The 18191-nt window shown below is 39.5% G+C and overlaps 1 protein-coding gene across 1 annotated transcript in view; it reads left to right on the forward strand.

Annotated features, from left to right (window-relative positions):
- Positions 1-17280, forward strand: part of LOC110548312 (glutathione S-transferase-like) — a 41400-nt gene extending 24120 nt beyond the window's left edge. The window contains exons 3-8 of the mRNA XM_021636471.2: positions 1121-1219; positions 8616-8667; positions 9625-9757; positions 12462-12603; positions 14919-15050; positions 16901-17280. Of these exons, the coding sequence (XP_021492146.1) occupies positions 1133-1219; positions 8616-8667; positions 9625-9757; positions 12462-12603; positions 14919-15050; positions 16901-17071 (717 nt within the window). The 5' untranslated portion in view covers positions 1121-1132 and the 3' untranslated portion in view covers positions 17072-17280. The remainder of the gene's footprint in view (positions 1-1120; positions 1220-8615; positions 8668-9624; positions 9758-12461; positions 12604-14918; positions 15051-16900) is intronic.
- The last annotated feature ends 911 nt before the right edge of the window (positions 17281-18191 follow it).

The raw sequence follows: 18191 nt of genomic DNA on the forward strand, positions 1-18191 counted from the left end.
GAAAAAGGCATGTATCTTAACTCTCAGTCAATTGATATGAAGCACTAGGGCTGAATAATTCGTTAGGTTGCAACACCTCTTATTTTATTACTGTTATTTTAATTCTGAAATTCAGAATAGTGATTTTCATGAGCTTTTTCTCTATATTTGATTCACTAAGCTTCTCATGAGATTTGGAATTTGAAGGTGAGTCAGTTAATATGCTATAAAACAAATCATTCCCCACTTAAATCATAAAGACCATCTTGCTTATAAAGACATTATCCTCCCCCTCAAGCCCCCTATGATTTCTGACACCCTTTGTCCAGATACCGCAAGGTACCATTGATATCCAGGATTTATCACCTGGACAAGCCTGCCACTCATAGTCCACAACTCCATAGTCCATAGTTTATCTTGAGACATGGACATGTCTAGATTTGTGTGTTATTTGAACTTCTTAAAATGAAGTTTAGGTCTCTGAAAGAAAATTTTGCTTTCCAAGGAAAAAGATAGTATAAGAAAGGAACCCTTGGCTTACCTGTATACTTTCTTTTTATTAAAATCCCCACAAATTATTGAATCTGCCATAGGCTTCAGAGAACAGCACAATTAAACTATCAAGAATAATTTGAAAAGCAAAAAAATACTAGCAATCCCACCCTCTTGTTCACCCTGTTTTTCCAGTCTAGGCTTGTTTTTGTGGGAGGGAAGAAAGAAATCCAGCCATAAAAGGACAGAGAAATGCTCAGCAAACTTGATCTGAGCCACCTGCCATGGGAAGAGAGGCCAATCTGTCTTGCTCTTGAGTTCTTCCCATCTGTTGGCTTGCATAGACTTGTCTTCCTCTTCTTTTTGTCAGTTATTAGGTTTTGGGAAGGCATTTAGAAATCTGGGTCTGTGGAGATACAATTTATTGATAGAGAGGAACAGAAAAAAGGCAGTTTGGGGCAGAGGGACAGCTTGGTTTAGGACCAAAATTCTGAGTCAAAGTTTCTTAGCCTTGTGCTTCTGCTCTGTAAACTCTGAGACTCTCTCCCTTTCTGTGTGTCATCCTCTCTCTCTCTCTCTCTCTCTCTCTTTCTCTCTCTCTCTCTCTGCCTCTCTCCCTGTTTCTCTGTCTCTCTCTGTCTTTTGTCAGGAATCTTTCAGCATGACTGGGAAGCCTGTGCTTCACTACTTCAATGGACGAGGCAGAATGGAGTCTATCCGGTGGCTCTTGGCAGCAGCTGGTGTAGAGGTAAGATGCCTTAGAGTTGTTGCTTTTGCTTCCATGTCATTCACTGGGGACTTACTTGGTTAAAAGTCAGAGAAAACTTAATACTCTTTCCAAACAAAGAATACCTTTTGACAAATACTCTTTTTAAATGTTGGGCTGCTGTTTTGTTTTTTGTTGTTTTTTTTTTTAAATAGGTGCTCAAATCCTGTGGGGACCAATTATGGATATTAAGCTTATTCAAGATAGTATAGATAGCATTCTCCAACGAGTAATAAGAAAAAAGAAGATAAGAAGGTGAGAAGAAAAGATAAGAAAGGGGACTCTTTTTGCCTCATAGCTTTTCTCAGTTCGTTCTTAGCAGCTTAGTGAGACCATGATCTAATTGCATTTGCCTCAAGAGCACTGAGAAACAAATACTTCATTTTTATTACATTTATCATTGCTTGTGTGGGGAGGGGGGACATGACACACATATCTGGGGGTCAGAGGACAACTTGTGGGAACTGGTTTCCTTCTTCTACCACATGGGTCCTGGAGATTGAACTTTGGTTGTTAGACTCGGAAGCAGCACCTTTCCCCACTGACTTGCTCGCCTCCTGCTAGTTTATTTAAAAGTATATAACATCTCACAGAAAACAGGTATAGCCATGAACTATATCTGTAAACCATGCACTTAGGATGTGGAGGCAAGGGGATCAAGAGTTTAAGGTCATTCTCTCTTACATTGCAAGTTCAAAGCCAATTAGCCCTCTAGTATATCAGTTCTCATCAGGACTGGCTGAATTGTCTTCCTCTGTGGCCTGTAAGGCTGCACCCCGCCCTCAGGAGGAGGTGATCAAAGAGCAGACCACTGAGTTCATGTCAGAGACTGTCCATCTTCCCATTACTAGGGAACCCACTTGGACACTGAGCTGCCTTGGGCTACACTGTACAGAGGTTCTAGGTTATCTATGAATGGTCCTTGGTTGCAGAATCAGTCTCAGAAAAGATCCCTGTGCTCAGATTTTTTTCTCTCTCTCCTTGTGGAGCTCCTGTTCCCTCCAGATCTTACTATCTCTCCCTTCTTTCAAAACATTCCCTGCACTCTGCTCAAAGTTTGGCTATGAGTCTCAGCATTTGCTTTGATACTCTGCAGGGTAGAGTCTTTCAGAGTGCCTCTGTGGTAGGTCCCTGTCCTGTTCCCTGTTTTCTCCCTCTTCTGATGTCCATCCCGTTTGCCTTTCTGAATGAAGATTGAGCATCTTACCCAGGGTCTTTCTTCTTGCTTAGCTTCTTTAGATCTACAGATTTTAGTATGTTTGTCCTATATTATATGTCTACTATCCACTTATAAGGCAGTATATACCATGTGTTTCTTTCTGCTTCCGGGATACCTCACTCAGGATGATCTTTTCTAGTTTCCACCATTTGCCTGCAAATTTCATGATTTTCTTGTTTTTAATAACAAGAAAATATTATGTAGTATTCCATTATGTAAATGTACCACAATTTCTGTATCCATTCCTCAACTGAGGGACATCTGGGTTGTTTCCAGGTTCTGGCTACTACAAATAAAGCTGCTAAGAACATGGTTGAGCAAATGTCCTTGTTGTATACTTGAGCATATTTTGGATATATGCCTAGGAGTAGTATAGCTGGATTTTGAGGTAAAACTATTCTTAATTGTCTGAGAAAGCGCCAGATTGATTTCCAAAGTGGTTGTACCAGTTTACATTCCTACCAGCAATGGAGGAGGGTTCCCTTTTCTCTACATCCTCTCCAGCATGTGTTCTCACTTGAGTTTTTGATCTTAGCCATTCTGATGAGAGTAAGGTGAAATCTCAGGGTAGTTTTGATTTGCATTTCCCTGATAGCTAAGGGTGTTGAGCATTTCTTTCAGTGTTTCTCTGCCATTCAATATTCCTCTATTGAGAATTCTCTGTTTAGCTCTGTACCCCATATTTTAGTTGGATTACTTCATTTGTTGCTGTTTAAACTCCTTAGTTCTTTATATATTCTGGATATTAGCCCTCTGTCACATAAAGGGTTGTGAAGATCCTTTCCCAGCCTGTAGGCTACCATTTTTTTCTGATGACAGTGTCTTTTGCTTTACAGAAGCTTTTTAGTTTCATGAGGTACCATTTATTGATTGTTGCTCTTAGAGCCTGTGTTGTTGGTGTTCTGTTCAGGAAGTTGTCTCCTTTGCTTATGAATTCAAGGCTCTTCCTCACTTTTTCTTCTAGTGTGTCTGGTTTTATATTGAGGTAAAGTTGGGTATTCTGATAGGAAGACCCATTTGGTATGAAGACCCTGGAGTTTGGAAAGTTCAGAGGTGTAGGACTTTTGCTGAAGGAAGCTGAAGGTATGGGATGGACCACAAGAGCCATGTAAGGTAGGTGGTGGGACTGAAGAGGCACAACTACACAGGTCCATTGGAGTCCAGCGGATGCTACCATGACCTCATTGATAGACATGAGACTTTGTTGATACTTGGAGATGGGATCAATGGGTTTTTGCATTATGAGAGCAACATGAGGCTTTAGGGGTCAGGGTAGCGTGAGGTGGCTTAAAGTGATATGTTCGGATTAAGACACACCTAGGGCTTTAGTGAGGCATACCTTCGGGTCTGATTGTCACAGTGTTCCCAGGGAAAGTTAAGTGAGGGTATGGGACCTACCCTGAATGTGGACAGCAAATGTGGACTGGGGTTCTAGACTGAACAAAACATAATAAAGCCAGATAAATGCCAGTGTTCCTTATTCTGCTGTTTGATCTAGGAAGACATAAGTGTCCCATCCAGCAGGAGTTCAACAAGTTCCTAAGGCGGGGCAAAAAGAATGAAATAGAGACAAGGAGACACAAAGAATGAGAGCAAGTCTATAATCTGATCTCGCTCTCGTTTATTTGAAAAATTTCACACAACTTTATAGGGAGAAGGCAGAAAGGAAAAATGTGTCAGCAATATGGTTTACAAAACATAACACGGTGATTAATGATGATGCAGAACACTGAAAGAATGTTTACTAAAAGAGGCACTACAAGAATGTCAGCTCAGATATCTCAAAATGTCTAGCCTGACACACAGATGTCTCATAGGTTCCGGAAACGTAAATCTCTCACCTACGACCTTGTTGCAGCTATCTATAACTTTCCACTAGCTGGCCTTGGCTCCCAGCATCTTCTCCCTTTCTCAAATAATTTAAGAGGCTAGCAGGTAGGTTATGAACATGAGGTCTTTTGAAGACAGTGGGCATTAACCAGAGGGGGGAAGTAGAGACCTGATCCTCCCAGGGCATTTTGCAGCTTTTTTGGGTGTCTTTTGGGGGAGGAGAGGAAGACCCCATCAACACCTGAGGGCATCCCCAGCAGGTTGTGGTTAGGGGTAATCAGACACCAACTTCTATGCAATCAGGTTTGCTTCTCGGGGAACTCAGAAGCGGACAATTGGGTCCTTCCCCTGCAGTACCTTGTCCTACACCCCTGTGGTGCCCATGCCACATTAGACAAGCATATTTATCTGAGTTTTATGCTGTTCTCATGAGAGCCAAACACAATGAAGACCCATGTGATGGACTGTCACCAGTCTTCTTCGGGCTCGGCTAAGCCTCTGTCAGCCAAATCAAGTCTGTGATAATGAACTTGTATGGGTTTAGATGCCAGGGAGTCAATTTGCTGTTTTACAAAGCTAGTAAGCCTTTGGATGGCCCATGGGCTGAAAGATATGAGAAGGAAGCCCACCATGGGTCCCAAGATTGAAGGGAGGAGAGTGGTGAGCTAGGGAGAGGTTGAAAACAAATTATCAAACCAACTTTCCTCTTGTTCTCTGTCTTTTTTCTCCTCTCTAAGCCCTCTCGAACTTTAGCCATGCTATCTTTCACAACCCCAGAATAGTCTGTGTAAAGACAACATTCTTCCTTGAGGGCAGCACATAGTAGTCATCTTGACTGGCAGGGTCTTCTTTGACATCATTATCATTATCAGGAGAAAACTCCTCATCCACTTGTTGCACCAGGTGTTTCAGTAGCCATCAAGCTGCATCATTTTCCTGCGGAGAAAACACAGACAGCTCCTCATCCCCATATGAGTACAGGGTCGGGTTCATGCCATTGATTTGTTAAAGGATTCCTCCATTTTACTTTAGCAAAAGTTATTTTTGGTTTCTGTATGCCAAAATCTATCTGCTGCAGATTTACCATGCTTATACAAATTTTAAAAATTCAGATTTAATTTTTTTTTAAAATTTAGGTATTCAGGGGAGTGGCTCCCCCTTTTTTGTTTTTTGCAAGTAAATCTTAATTGCTTAATGGGCATGTTCTAGCATGCCTTGTCCTTCAGGATTGTAAGATATTCCAGTTATATGAGAAACTTAAAACTGTTGACAAAATCTTTTAAAAGATTTGTTATTATATCTTGCTTCATTGTCAGTTTTTAAATTGCTTAGGAACTCTTAGAACACTGAAAGCCTGTAGACAATGAGCAATAATATTTTTTTGCAGCTTCTCCTGGTTGAGGAGTGGCAAAAATAAATCCAGAATAGGTATCAGTGCAAACATGTATATATTTTAATTTTTAAATTTAGGAATATGAGTAATATCCATTTGCCAAATCTGATTTGGAATCAGTCCTTTAGGATTGACTCCCAAATGAGGAAGAGGCTGAAACTGAGGACAAGTACTGCAAGCCTTGATTATAGTATGGGCCTGTTTTTTAGTCAACACATATTTAAGTCTCAAGGTTTGACTATTAAGATGATGCATGTTATGGGCATCCTGGGCTCTTTTTAACTGTGAACAATAAACTTTGGTGGCTTTATCTGCCAATGCATTTTTTTTTTTTAGACAGGGGTCCTGGCAAATTAGAATGAGCCCTCAAATGTCCTATAAAAAAGGGAAAGTTTTTTTTATTCAGTTTTGAATTTGTAAAAATAAAATTTTAGCAGGAGAAAATATCTGGATTTGACCTGCAGTCTCTAACCTAGGCAAAGACTGAGCTACATATGCACTATCTATAAAAATGTTTAAAGACTGCTTATTAAAAATCTGAAACACAGCCAATACTGCAGATAACTCTGCTATTTGCGCAGATGTGCTAGACACTTGAAAAGAAACTGTTTTTCTTTTCATAAGTACAGGCAGCAACACCAAATAATGAATCATCAGTAAATACCTTTAAAGTATCAACAATTGGAATAACTTTTGTTTTAAATAGAAAAACTATAGGTCGTACCTTTAAAAACTGAATTAATTTGTTTTCTTGTGGCTCAACAGGTTGGACTCTGTCATAATAAGCTTACATATGTTAAAATGCCATATTTTTCAGATCTTTGATAAGTTTGAGAGCCAGCATATTTGAGTTACTCTTTTTCTACCTTTATCATCTGCTCTAAACTGCATCCTATAAAACAGGATGTTATAATCTTTAATTTTGGCATGTATTTTAAATGTATGTTTTAGAACCAAATATTAGGTAGATCTATATAGGCAAACTTTATGGTTACCCATTTTAATATTAACCTTAAAAAAAACAACCTAAACAAAGAGATTAGGTAAAATTTAATTTGTACTCAACTATAATCTTTAGCATAACTTTAAATCTGCTCTTTTTAAACTAAAATCAAAGCAAAAATTTTTAATTAAACATAATTTATAAAGGGGCTAGCAAATCTTATTAATCCTATCATACTGTATTAAAACTTAACAGCAAAAAAATTAAAGGACAAAAGTTTTATTTAGTATTAAACAGAGAACTATACTTAGCCTGCAGCCTTTAGCAAAAATAGACTATTCTGGCCATACCAAAGCTATAGGCCAGAAAGAAAGAGCATTAAATCATTTATTTAGGTACTGGCAGCCAGGCATATATTTTATATAATGGTTAACAATGATCTGAATATAACCCTGCATAACAGTGGGCTGATATGGAACTGTACTCCTTTTAGTCCTGTAAAAGAACGTAAGTAAACATTTTGCATTGAAGAATCTCCAGCCTTTTTAAATGAAGAACAACGTATTTTATAGGTTTTTTTTTACATGATATATTATAATAACTGCAGTTTTTGTTTAATTGGCTTAAACAGCATGGCTTGGTTTTACTTGTAAAATTAATAAAATAAATACCAAGGTCTTTTGACCTCCCCCAAAGGGTTGAGAAACTGTATTTAAGTTTTTTGTTAGACTGTCCAAGTATTATTATTTTAAAATACCTGATAAATTTTAAAATGTTTTGTAGAGTTTAACTCTGATGGTCCAGGACCAAATTTAGAGGTGTTGATTTAAACTGTCTCATGTCCAAAAATATTAATATCATCAGTCAGATTTTAAAATATTGTCATTTTAAGTCCACATATAGACACATACACACATAAATTCCAGAAGGAGCAGAGCCCCCATGGCCCTTTCCCCAGGACCTGGGGCGTCCCCCAGACTCCTTTGATCAGATTGGAAACTCTTCAAGTTTTTTAGACCTTGTTGCAGCTGTCTGTAACTTTCCACTAGCTGGCCTTGGCTCCTGGGACATAAGGAGTCCCTACTTTCATCCCTATTAACCTTCTCCACCCTCATAGACTGTAGAGAAAAATAAAACCTTCTTATAAAAGGAATATTAACAATAAAACCAAAAATTCTGTAGGACCATCACTTCAGTGAGCATAAATCTGTGCCATCAGTCCAGCCTTTATATTTTTGCACTTTTGCCTATATCCCCAACCTGTTCTTGTGTATCTTTGGGAACAATCCCTGTAAATGACTCCTTTTCAATGTCATTTTATCTTTTTCTTCTTATGCTCAGTATTGTGTGTGTGTGTGTGTGTGTGTTTGAGATCTATCTATGTATAGTTGGATAATGATACAGTTACATATAATTAAAGAGAGATAAAGTTTGTGCCTGTATGTGTTAGAGAGAATGGTTAATAATACTTTAATAATAATTTTAAACCTTATTTTTTGTGGATTCTTTCTTTAGAATATGAAATTATATAAGGCATGCATAGCTGATGAAGTAAACTCAATACTTAGGTATCAAAACCACTCCAATTGTTTTAGGGAATAATACCTGTTTTTAAGTATAGTTTTCTATAATTCATTCTATACCTTGTGTAAAAGTATTGCTAATATTTTAAGCAAACGAGTGGACTTTTGTATCTGTCTTCATTTTAAAAGGTGGTAGAATTCCCCAGAATCCGTAGTCTAGCTGTTGGATTTCAGATTTCCCACTTGTTCTCAGGAATCAGAAGTAAAGGTGATTTATTCTCACACTGAAGATTAGCACTATCCAAATATTCAGAAATGCTGAGCAAGCGGTCACTTCCTGGTATACTTGAAATCTTCTTCTAATAGGAGACTGGGTTTCTCTTCCTGTTTAACTTTCCCATGCCTCCAACAGCAATAACAATAAATCTGCTAAAAGCAACATATTCTATGTTCTTTGTCTCTTTTTTTAGTTTGAAGAAGAACTTTTTGAAACCCGTGAAGAATTTGAGAAGTTAATCCAAGGTGAGCAAAAACTGTTTTTACTCCCAGTGTTGCCTGAGACCAGAGATGGTCATTCGCTACTGTGAAAGGCTGTTCTCCTCCTCTCTCTGGTATTCCAAGAAAGCAGTGGAAGTCATGTGAACAGTAACTACCAGGATCTTGTTTCTACGTAAGGAAGGCAGCGCCTGAATCTCACCCAACTCACCCAACTTCAATGATTATAAATGGATTGTAAAAGTGTAGGGCAAGCCTCACTACTGCCCTTATGAGGTAGAGGAGGGGAAATGAGTGAGTGAGTTAGTGGGAAAGAGAAACAGATAGATGGTATTCTTAATTGCATTCCTTATCTAGTTGTGATTTCTTGTTTGGTTTGTTTTGCTACAAAGCATCTTGGAAAGTTGAAGAAAGAAGCCCAATGTAAATGAATGTCACCCAGTTAGGAGTTGACCTGTAGAGGTATATAAAGAGCAAATTTCAAAAAAGGCTTTGAATTCAAAGTGAGGGTCATTATTTATGTTTTTTTTTTTTTTTTCTGATGAGCAATGGTGAAGGATGTAAACAGTGGCATGTGATTTTTAGGAAGCAACCAGATGGGGAGGAGGGGTAGGTAAGAAGGCACAGCTGGGCTCAGAATTACCATGGAGGGTGCTGTCAGGGTTCAAAGGTAAAGGCTGTCTAAATGAGTGGCATGGCCATAAGGAAAGACACTAAGAAAATAGACGGGGCAATACTGGTCCACAGGAATGCTCTGTATCACATGTATCCAAAATGTCCCCAAATATCCAAAAATTGATCCAAGTTGTCAAATATCACGTTTTATACTCTATATAACTTGTAGATGAATACACACATATTTCTCCACGTACTTTGGTCAATGGATTATATCGTCCTGTTTCATAGAGCCTTTAGAATGAAAGGAAGTGGAGTTACAGCTATGAAGACCAATAAACAATTTAGTTTCCCTTTGTGTATTTCAAGGTGGAGCGCTGATGTATGAACAAGTGCCCATGGTTGAAATCGATGGAATGAAAATGGTGCAAACCAGAGCCATCTTAAGATACATAGCTGCAAAGTACGACTTGTATGGAAGGAACCGAGAAGAGCAAGCCTGGTACAAAGACCCTTTGTTACTTAGATCAAGAGATAAGGGGAGTGTGTGTGTGTGGAAACAACACTCAAAACCAGAACACTAACATTTAGAGTCCTTGGAAGCCACATTCATAGTATAGATCTTGATAGATTGATACAAAGCCTACTTTTGCTCTTGACTGGAAGAGTCTGTTATGCCAAGCTCTGAAGAGGAAGACTATCACTATAGGCCCCATTCCACAACATTTACCTTCAGCAATAATTAATTCGGGAAACTACTATGGTTTTCAATTTTTTTTTCTAGTTGCATTTTTGGGATTTCATCAGTAGAGGAAAGTTAGCTATTTTCTAATGAATCTGTGTTTGCCTCTAATGTGTAAGAATGGGGCACAAGAATAAACCACAAGAACACTGACTCATACCCTTACCTCGGAAGAGGGGCTCACCTAACCCTTTAAACCATGACTAGAAATGGTGGTAGGAAACCATCTCATCAGGTCTCTGCCTCTCTACACCAGTTGCTCTCCCTGCCCCCAGCCTCCTAGACACGATCTAAATTTTTGAGCATCTTTGATTGGCACCCTTACCTCTAAACTCCAAGCTTATCTCTTACGTGGAAGTTAAAGCAGCAATTCTAAGCTGAAATTTCCTGTGTGGAATTTGATAAACACTGTTGGGGGAAAAATAGTCTATGAATACTAGATGGGGTATATTTTAAATAAATTTGTCATGACATTGTTTCATTTCAAAATGCATTTTAAAAAATGTCCAGAAAATTGACACGGAGCCAATTTTTAGAGTGACCTCACTTTAAGTATTCACTGTAAGGGAATTTTCTAGTCGTCTTTGCTAAATTTCTTCTGACTGAACCCTCGCAGGGCTATTTACCATGTTCTTCCGTCTTTGTATTTTTGTGAATTGTTGGATGCATTTGGAGAGAGTATCAGACTTTGGATCCAGGGGTGTTGCCAGACCCTGTTTCTCTATGATGTAAAAACTGTCTGTGTATCCTTCTTTTATGCTGTGAGTAGCTATTGGTCCTCAGTGTTATCATTTCTTTCATATTTAGTATTTAGAGTAATTATATTTAAAAAGGTTTGCCCTCATTTACTATCTAGTACATGGAGACATAGTCTCCTATATAACAAAATGAAAGCATTGGTGGTGTGTCCTTTATTGACTTGTTTTTCACAAAATGAGCTGGTTCACTAGTATTCTCTAATGGTAACCAATTTTTATTTTATTACTTTTCTGTATTAATGTTTATTATTTTAGTCTCACTGTGTGCCAATCCCTGTAAGCATTTTTTAATATATTTCATTTTAGTTCAGTTGTTATACTTATTTTTGTTCAAAATGTCCTACTTTCGCCAATGGGGCTGAGTAACTCCTGGGAATATTTTACGTTACCATGCTGGTGCCAACTAACCCCTTCATGTGTTTACCTGATGGTCAGGATCAGCCCTGCACATCTCTTGTTCCATATCTGGTCTCAGTCTTTTCTCACCATGACAATAATAAAGCCTTGTATGTGCTCTTTTGCATTTTCAACTCTTATGCCTATATAATCCCACGATGGCCCTAAACACTTTCAGTGGTACTCTTGGAAATCTACTACAGAACAGTCATTCTCTCAGTTCTGTGAGGTGGTTCCTCAGACCTCCTCATGCAATGGTGCTCTCCTATGTCTGTGCCCTGGTCTGGGAGAATCTTAACACATGGGTGTGGCCCAGTGTTTCTTTCTCTTTCCATGTGGCTGGATGAGGCTTCCTCAAATCCTGTGATGCTCAGGGTGGACTTCCTACGCTGCATCTCGCTGCCCTTAGAGCAAATGTAAAATGACAACTTGGCGGGAGCTGTGAGACATCATGTCCCTGCATTTTCCTGTCCAAGAGTCTCTGAGGCCCTTTGCAATCTAAGGCAGAAGCAGCAAGAATTTAAGACTGTCCTTCAAGACACTGGGTGCTATGCCTGGATGAAGGGGCAGAACCTGTGTTTCAAAAAGATCAGAGATTCATCTTGGATCAGACAGTGACATACAGTGTGACAGCATGGGTCTCTTCACTGTGCCTTGGTGTCCATTTTTTCCCCCCATTTGTTCTGGTAGAGTTGTGGGTAGCACCAAGTAGGGGCTTGTGGAGCAAAGTCTGTGCTCTTTAAAATGCTTCTCTGAGCAGTTGAGTCTTGGATCCTCACGGAGAGGTTTTGGACAGGACCGAGGTTCCCCAGATACCCTTTCTCCTGCACAGACCAGACGTCTATTGTATTTATCCAGACAAATACCATAAACACCATATTTGCTCAGTGTATTACTTTATGGTTATTTAATAGTTCGTGTGAGCATATTGTATTTATTAGTAGCGGTGCTACATCATTATTATGAACATAGATGTAATTGCTCACACACTTTGGTACTGTAATTCTTATTTCCAAGATTAATCCTGGGGGTGGGGCCAGAAGATTGCTATGTAGACTAGGATCCTTGTCCCCCAGCCTCCTGAGCACCAGGATTCCAGGCTTGTACCACTGTGTCTAGTTTCAGGTTGAGCTTTATCAATATCCTCAATGAACCACTTGCTGGTTTAAGTACTTGACTGGAGTTCATGAAACAATATCCTATAGGGACCCTGATAACTGGGCAGATGAAATGGAGACTGTGTAAAATGTGTCACTGATCCTTAAAATGTTACTCCTTGTATTGATGATTAATAATTACCCTTTCTCTAGGATTGATATGTATGTAGAAGGCTTGAGGGACCTGAGTGACATGATAATGTTCTTTCCACTCTCTCTGCCGGAAGAGAAGGCCATGAACCTTGAGTACATCCTCCAACGAGCCACGACAAGATTCTTTCCTGTTTATGAGAAGGTGAGCAATAAACTTTGCCTCTTTTATGGCTTGCATCAAAGAGGAAAAAAAAACATTAAATGAAATGGAAAATAGAATTTCTTTGGTGGATGAAAGATTTTAAACCCTCTATGAAAACTTGACGTTCTTCTTTTACTTGTGTGAAACAAACCTGCTTTTCTTCCTTCCACTGAGGTTCCCCCATCCCTTTTCCCTTTCTTTCTTCCCCTTCCCTCCCTTCACACCTTTCTCTTTACCTTCCTTCCCTTTTTCCTTCCTTTTTCTTCTATTTTTTTTGTGTGTACATATGTGTATGTGTCTGTGTGAGTGTGCAGATTAATACACAGAGGCCAGGAAAGGACACATCAGGTATCCTCCTTTGTCACTCTGCACTTACTCCTTCAAGATAGGGTGCCATCCCTGAACCCAGAACACGTGTTTACACAGTTAGGCTGGGAGCCAGCCATCCTCAGTGATATTCTGTATCTAAACCTGTCAAAGCTGAGCTTACAGCTTTGTAATTACACCCCAATTATTGTGTTGGTGCTGGGATTCCAACTCCAGTCTTCAAGAGGATGCACTCTTAACTTCTGAGCCCTCTTTCCATCCCTTATAGAAATCTTCTGGATTCTATTTTGTTTTCAAAGATTTTAGGCATAACTCCAGTGCTATTTGTGGTTCTGGTGCTGATAGAATTTCAGTTACCTTATTTAAATCTGAAGTAAAATAGTACCTTCTAAACAAGATCCCTCAGGACATCCCACACTGGTGGAGTGAGGATGAACATTTAATTTTCAAATGTTCTAGTCAGCACCAGAGCTTCATGAAGTTTATTGGGTTAGCACTGCTCTGTGAATTATATGATGTGTCTTGTTTCACATGTGCAAAGTGATTCCTGGAAACCCTGTGCCTTAAACACATATTTAAAGCAGCATATCTAACTCCAGAACTGGGTGGGTCTTAAATGACATGAGCTTTCTTTCTTCCAGGTGCAATCATTATCATAAATACAGTTGTGGGAGAGGATGACAAAAACTTGAAAAAAAAATCCTGTGCATTTTCCAAACTTGGCAGCAATGTTGGTTTCATTACCTTTTCTGAGTTGGGTGACAAGCTTAGAATGGAATTATTAGGACATAAATTTAAATGCACTGATCATGAACATATCAAGTAGTGTCTATTATTTGTTACTGTGCATTTGTCATGAATTGCAGGCACCCAACCTTCTTAAGCTATATTTTTCTCTTATGTTTGATAAGTTTTCAGCCTTTTTGTTCCAAAACATATCAAACTATAAATACTATATACTGCAGGCTGGTCTCCATACAAATTTTATTTCAAAGGTACTTAAAGTATATTCATCTGTAGTTAGCACATAATTTAGAACATCTTGTTTTCTAATTTTAAAAATAGTCAGTAGCATATATGTCTAACACCACTATGTCTGTCTGTCTGTCTTTTTGTGCCAATATGAGGATAAAACCCAGGGTTTTATGCATACAAGGCTATATCCTCAAATATTGCTTTTCAAATGTTTTCCCTATAATGCCATGAAACACAGAGGCCAAAAATAGTAATAATATCAACATTTCTACCAACATCAATAACAATGATGACTCATCTCTATAGAGGGACAAAGATGAAGCCATATGCATTTTGCAAGTACTACCTTTTAATACTCATTAATTCCAAAAGGGGTGTTAATATCATTCTACATATAGATAAGGAAATCATAACTTAAAATGGCATATAGCTGGTAAAAATCAAAACTTGCATTCATAGATCCATACATATTGATTTCATATCCAAGTCTATAATAAAGAACATAAACCTTGGGGCTAGAATAGTGAGACCTATTCCACATTTTTTTTTATTATTCAATCAACTTTAACATGACACATAATTTGCAACTGTATTAGAAGAACAATTGTGGGGAAAATGGATGTGTGCCTGTGAGGATATTCTCCCTGTACACGGGAAACCTTCTAAAGATGGTACACCTAAGGTAACTGTCTAGAGATGGGGTAAGGATAGAGTATCACTACATACCAAGAAGAGCTGCCAGACGAGGATGCTGCCTAACTCACAGAGTAGGTGTAAGGAGATGTAAAGGAAGCAAAAAAGGATAAGTAAAAAGTGTTCACCTTACTTAAGGGTTTAAACTAAGCTGAAGGCCTAAAAGACACAGGGTGGTTCTTGATGCTAGCTGGCGGCAAAGAATGGATTCACAGCAAGGTGTAGCCTCTTAAAGATCTTCTACCAAACCAAGAGCACTTTCATTTCTATGTTGAGAGTGGCTCTCACCTTCTGCCTCTTCCATCCCAACCACCATGCAGGCCCTAAAAGACCACGGGCAAGATTTTCTTGTGGGCAATCGGCTGAGCTGGGCTGATGTACAACTGCTTGAAGTCATCTTAATGACTGAAGAATGTGAAGCCAGTGTTCTCTCAGGCTTCCCTCTGCTACAGGTAATGCCATCTCACAGCGCCTTGGGACTTCAGAGAGAATGAACGTGTGCTGCTTCCTTATTCCTTCACTAGGTCATCCATTCTTGTTTAAGGATTATCCACTGTCATCTTTATGCTACAACCTGTGCTAGAAATATAAAGGCGCCACCATTAAACACAGCGAGTCCAGAAAGCAAGCACAGAGGCAGGTACCTTCCATATAATGTGCTAGGTTAAAAACATGAGAAAGCATGTAAGTGCTACCCGAACCACCTGAGGGACCTGCGGGAGGCTTCTCGCAGGAACTGAATCCCCAAGACTTTGCCTGGGAGGTGGGAGAACTTAAAAGGCTACTTCCTAAGATGATGCAGTGGTACACACCTGTAGCTGTTGCTCTGTAGAGGCTGAGGCAGGAGGATCTTAAGTTCAAAGCCAGCCCGGGCTACATAGCAGGATCCCGTTCTCAAGAACAAAACTGCTTTATTTCTGGGGGGTTGGTATGGGGGGTGCTTAAGACAATAGCATGTGACATAGCTATGACTTAACAACAACAGTGACCACTGATGAAGCTTATCATGTGACTGCCCATTGTACCAAGAACCAAACACACATTTACTCCTTCATTAATCCACCCTCAAGGTAGAGAGACAGGACTCAGAGTTGGTGCAAGGACTGGGATCCGAACCTTCTCTGATTATACAGCTGAACTCTCAAACTTTATAATTTCAAAGCTAACCTTAATGTATTGGAGACTTATCACAATTTGTGAAACCTCAGTGGTTTTTTTTTTTTTCAGTTCATATTAACAGTATAAACTTATTTACAATTGCTATTTGATTCACTTCACTTTCTTCAATGTTGCCTATTTTGTATTTCTGGAAATTTTCCTGATCATATACTGGTCCATTTCTTGTGATTATTTTAAGTAGTGAAAACCAGAAGCATCTAGTATCTGAGAGATGGCAATACAAACGAGAACACATCCATTGTACAAACGTATGCAGTTCCCTAAAGTTGTTTCCAAAGATCACCTAACAACATGAAAAACACTGTTGGTTCCCCCTAGTGGCGCTTACTGTGATGCTCTGATGTTTGCCTTTATAGAAAATGCGTCAACAGCATCATTACAGGTCAGGGCTGTTACACATTTAAGACATTAGAGTATCATTCTTAAAATGAGATCAGTCAGTTACAGCTTATGAATATTTTGATACTCATAAAATATTGCAACTTGCATTGTACAAGGTCAGTACCACTAATATACAATGCAGGACAACTCCATGATCCTCCTCCTTTCCCACAGTGCAAAATACAAATTTTATTATTTGTATGTATCACACTCACCTACACACATACACTTACGTGCACACACAGACTTAGACCTCAAACACACATGCTCATACACATACATATTTATGCATATTCTTTCTCAAACACCCATGTCACTTATACACACATATACTTACACACTCCAGCGCATACTCATATAAATACATACACATACTCACTCATACACACGCTAACATACACACACTTATACACGCACACACATACACACAAACTTACACATACTCTTTCTCACACACTCACACACAGGTGTGCTTACACACTCCAGTACACACACACACACACACACAAGTACAGGTCCTGGAAGAGGTCAGGAGAGGATGTCACATCCGCTTGAGCAGGAGTTAAGGTGATTGTGAGTCGCCTGAGGAGGTAACCGAACTCAGATCCTCTTTTAACCAACATGCCATCTCTCCAGGGAATGCACAGTTCTACATTTTTCCCCCTCATTTGTTAGAACATGCCTCCTTTGTATTTACCTTGCTACATTTTTTTTTCATGGATTGTGGCCTTTTACATTGTAGGACTTCAAGGTCAGAACCAGCCAAATCCCTACAATTAACAGATTTCTCCAACCTGGAAGCCAGAGGAAGCCACAGCTGGATGAGGAATCCATGGGGACAGCAAAGGACATATTCAAGTTTGACCGAGGCATGTTTCTTAAAAACATGAGCACCATCGTAGCTGAGTATTAACAACACAGAGGCCAAAGTTACTCAGTAGACACTTCCCAGTGCATTTGGATCAATGACCAGAAAAGCGTCCTGAAGCTGTGTTAGTAAAGAAATAAGGGATTTGAGTAAATAAACTATGGGAAGCTCATCGGCACGCTAGGAAAACTGACTCCTGTTTGAAAAAAGCCGTGCTGCCAAGGATGAGTCCAGAAAACCCAAGCAGGAGGCCTGTTTCCTATACCATACTAGAATAAATTTTTATGTAGTAAGAAGAAGTCAAAGTGTTTTCATTACGTGTGTGTGTGTGCCTTTGCTTGCTGTGGCATGTGTGTGGAGAAGGTCAGAGAACAAGTGCCAGGCATAGGTTGCCTCCTCATACCCTGTAGACTTTAGGGGCTGAACTCAGGTCAACAGTTTTGGCAGAAAGCAACCTTTCCTGCCGAGCCACCTTGCTCTCCCTCAGATTATAAAATAAAACACAACAATAACACACACACACACACCATCCACAATCATTCACTTTCACTGCCTTTTGGCAAAAGTCCAGGACGCAGCATAGCTTCAACTAGCTTCTAAAAGTTTCCACCTATCGTACAGACATAGTAAATATTTACATAACGAACCACACAATTTATTTCAGTGTCAATTACAGCATGAATAGAAGCCCTTGTCAGCCTCGCCTATTGCTGAGGAAGCAAAACACCTGCCATTTCCAGCCCAGCTTGGGGAAGTGGTGTCTTTGGCACAGCTGGGATCAGTGGGGATTTTTCCTTGGTTCTTTGAAGGGATCTTCAAAAGAATACCAAAAACTTTATATGAGTTTTCTATTCGTTCAACTAGTAGGTTTGCTTTCTCCCTACCTCAATTCCTTATGGCTGACATTTTAACCACCTGCTTATAAGTCAGCAGAGAAAGCACTCCTGCCTACCAGGTCAGCAGCCGGAGCTCTCCACCTTTCCCCATGTCAACAAAGGCTGCAGCTTGAAGGACTGAAGCTGTCAGCCCAGTGACCTGGAGGGCAAGCTAACCACTAAAGCCGTTAAGGGAGGAGAAACTGAGTCCTCAAGAAAGGGACAGAATTCCCAGAGACCACACCAGCCAGCAGAAAATGGGCAGGGATCTCCAGATTGTCCATCTGGTC

The sequence above is a fragment of the Meriones unguiculatus genome, chromosome 16 (genome assembly GCF_030254825.1).
Source record: "Meriones unguiculatus strain TT.TT164.6M chromosome 16, Bangor_MerUng_6.1, whole genome shotgun sequence".
NCBI lineage: Eukaryota > Metazoa > Chordata > Mammalia > Rodentia > Muridae > Meriones > Meriones unguiculatus.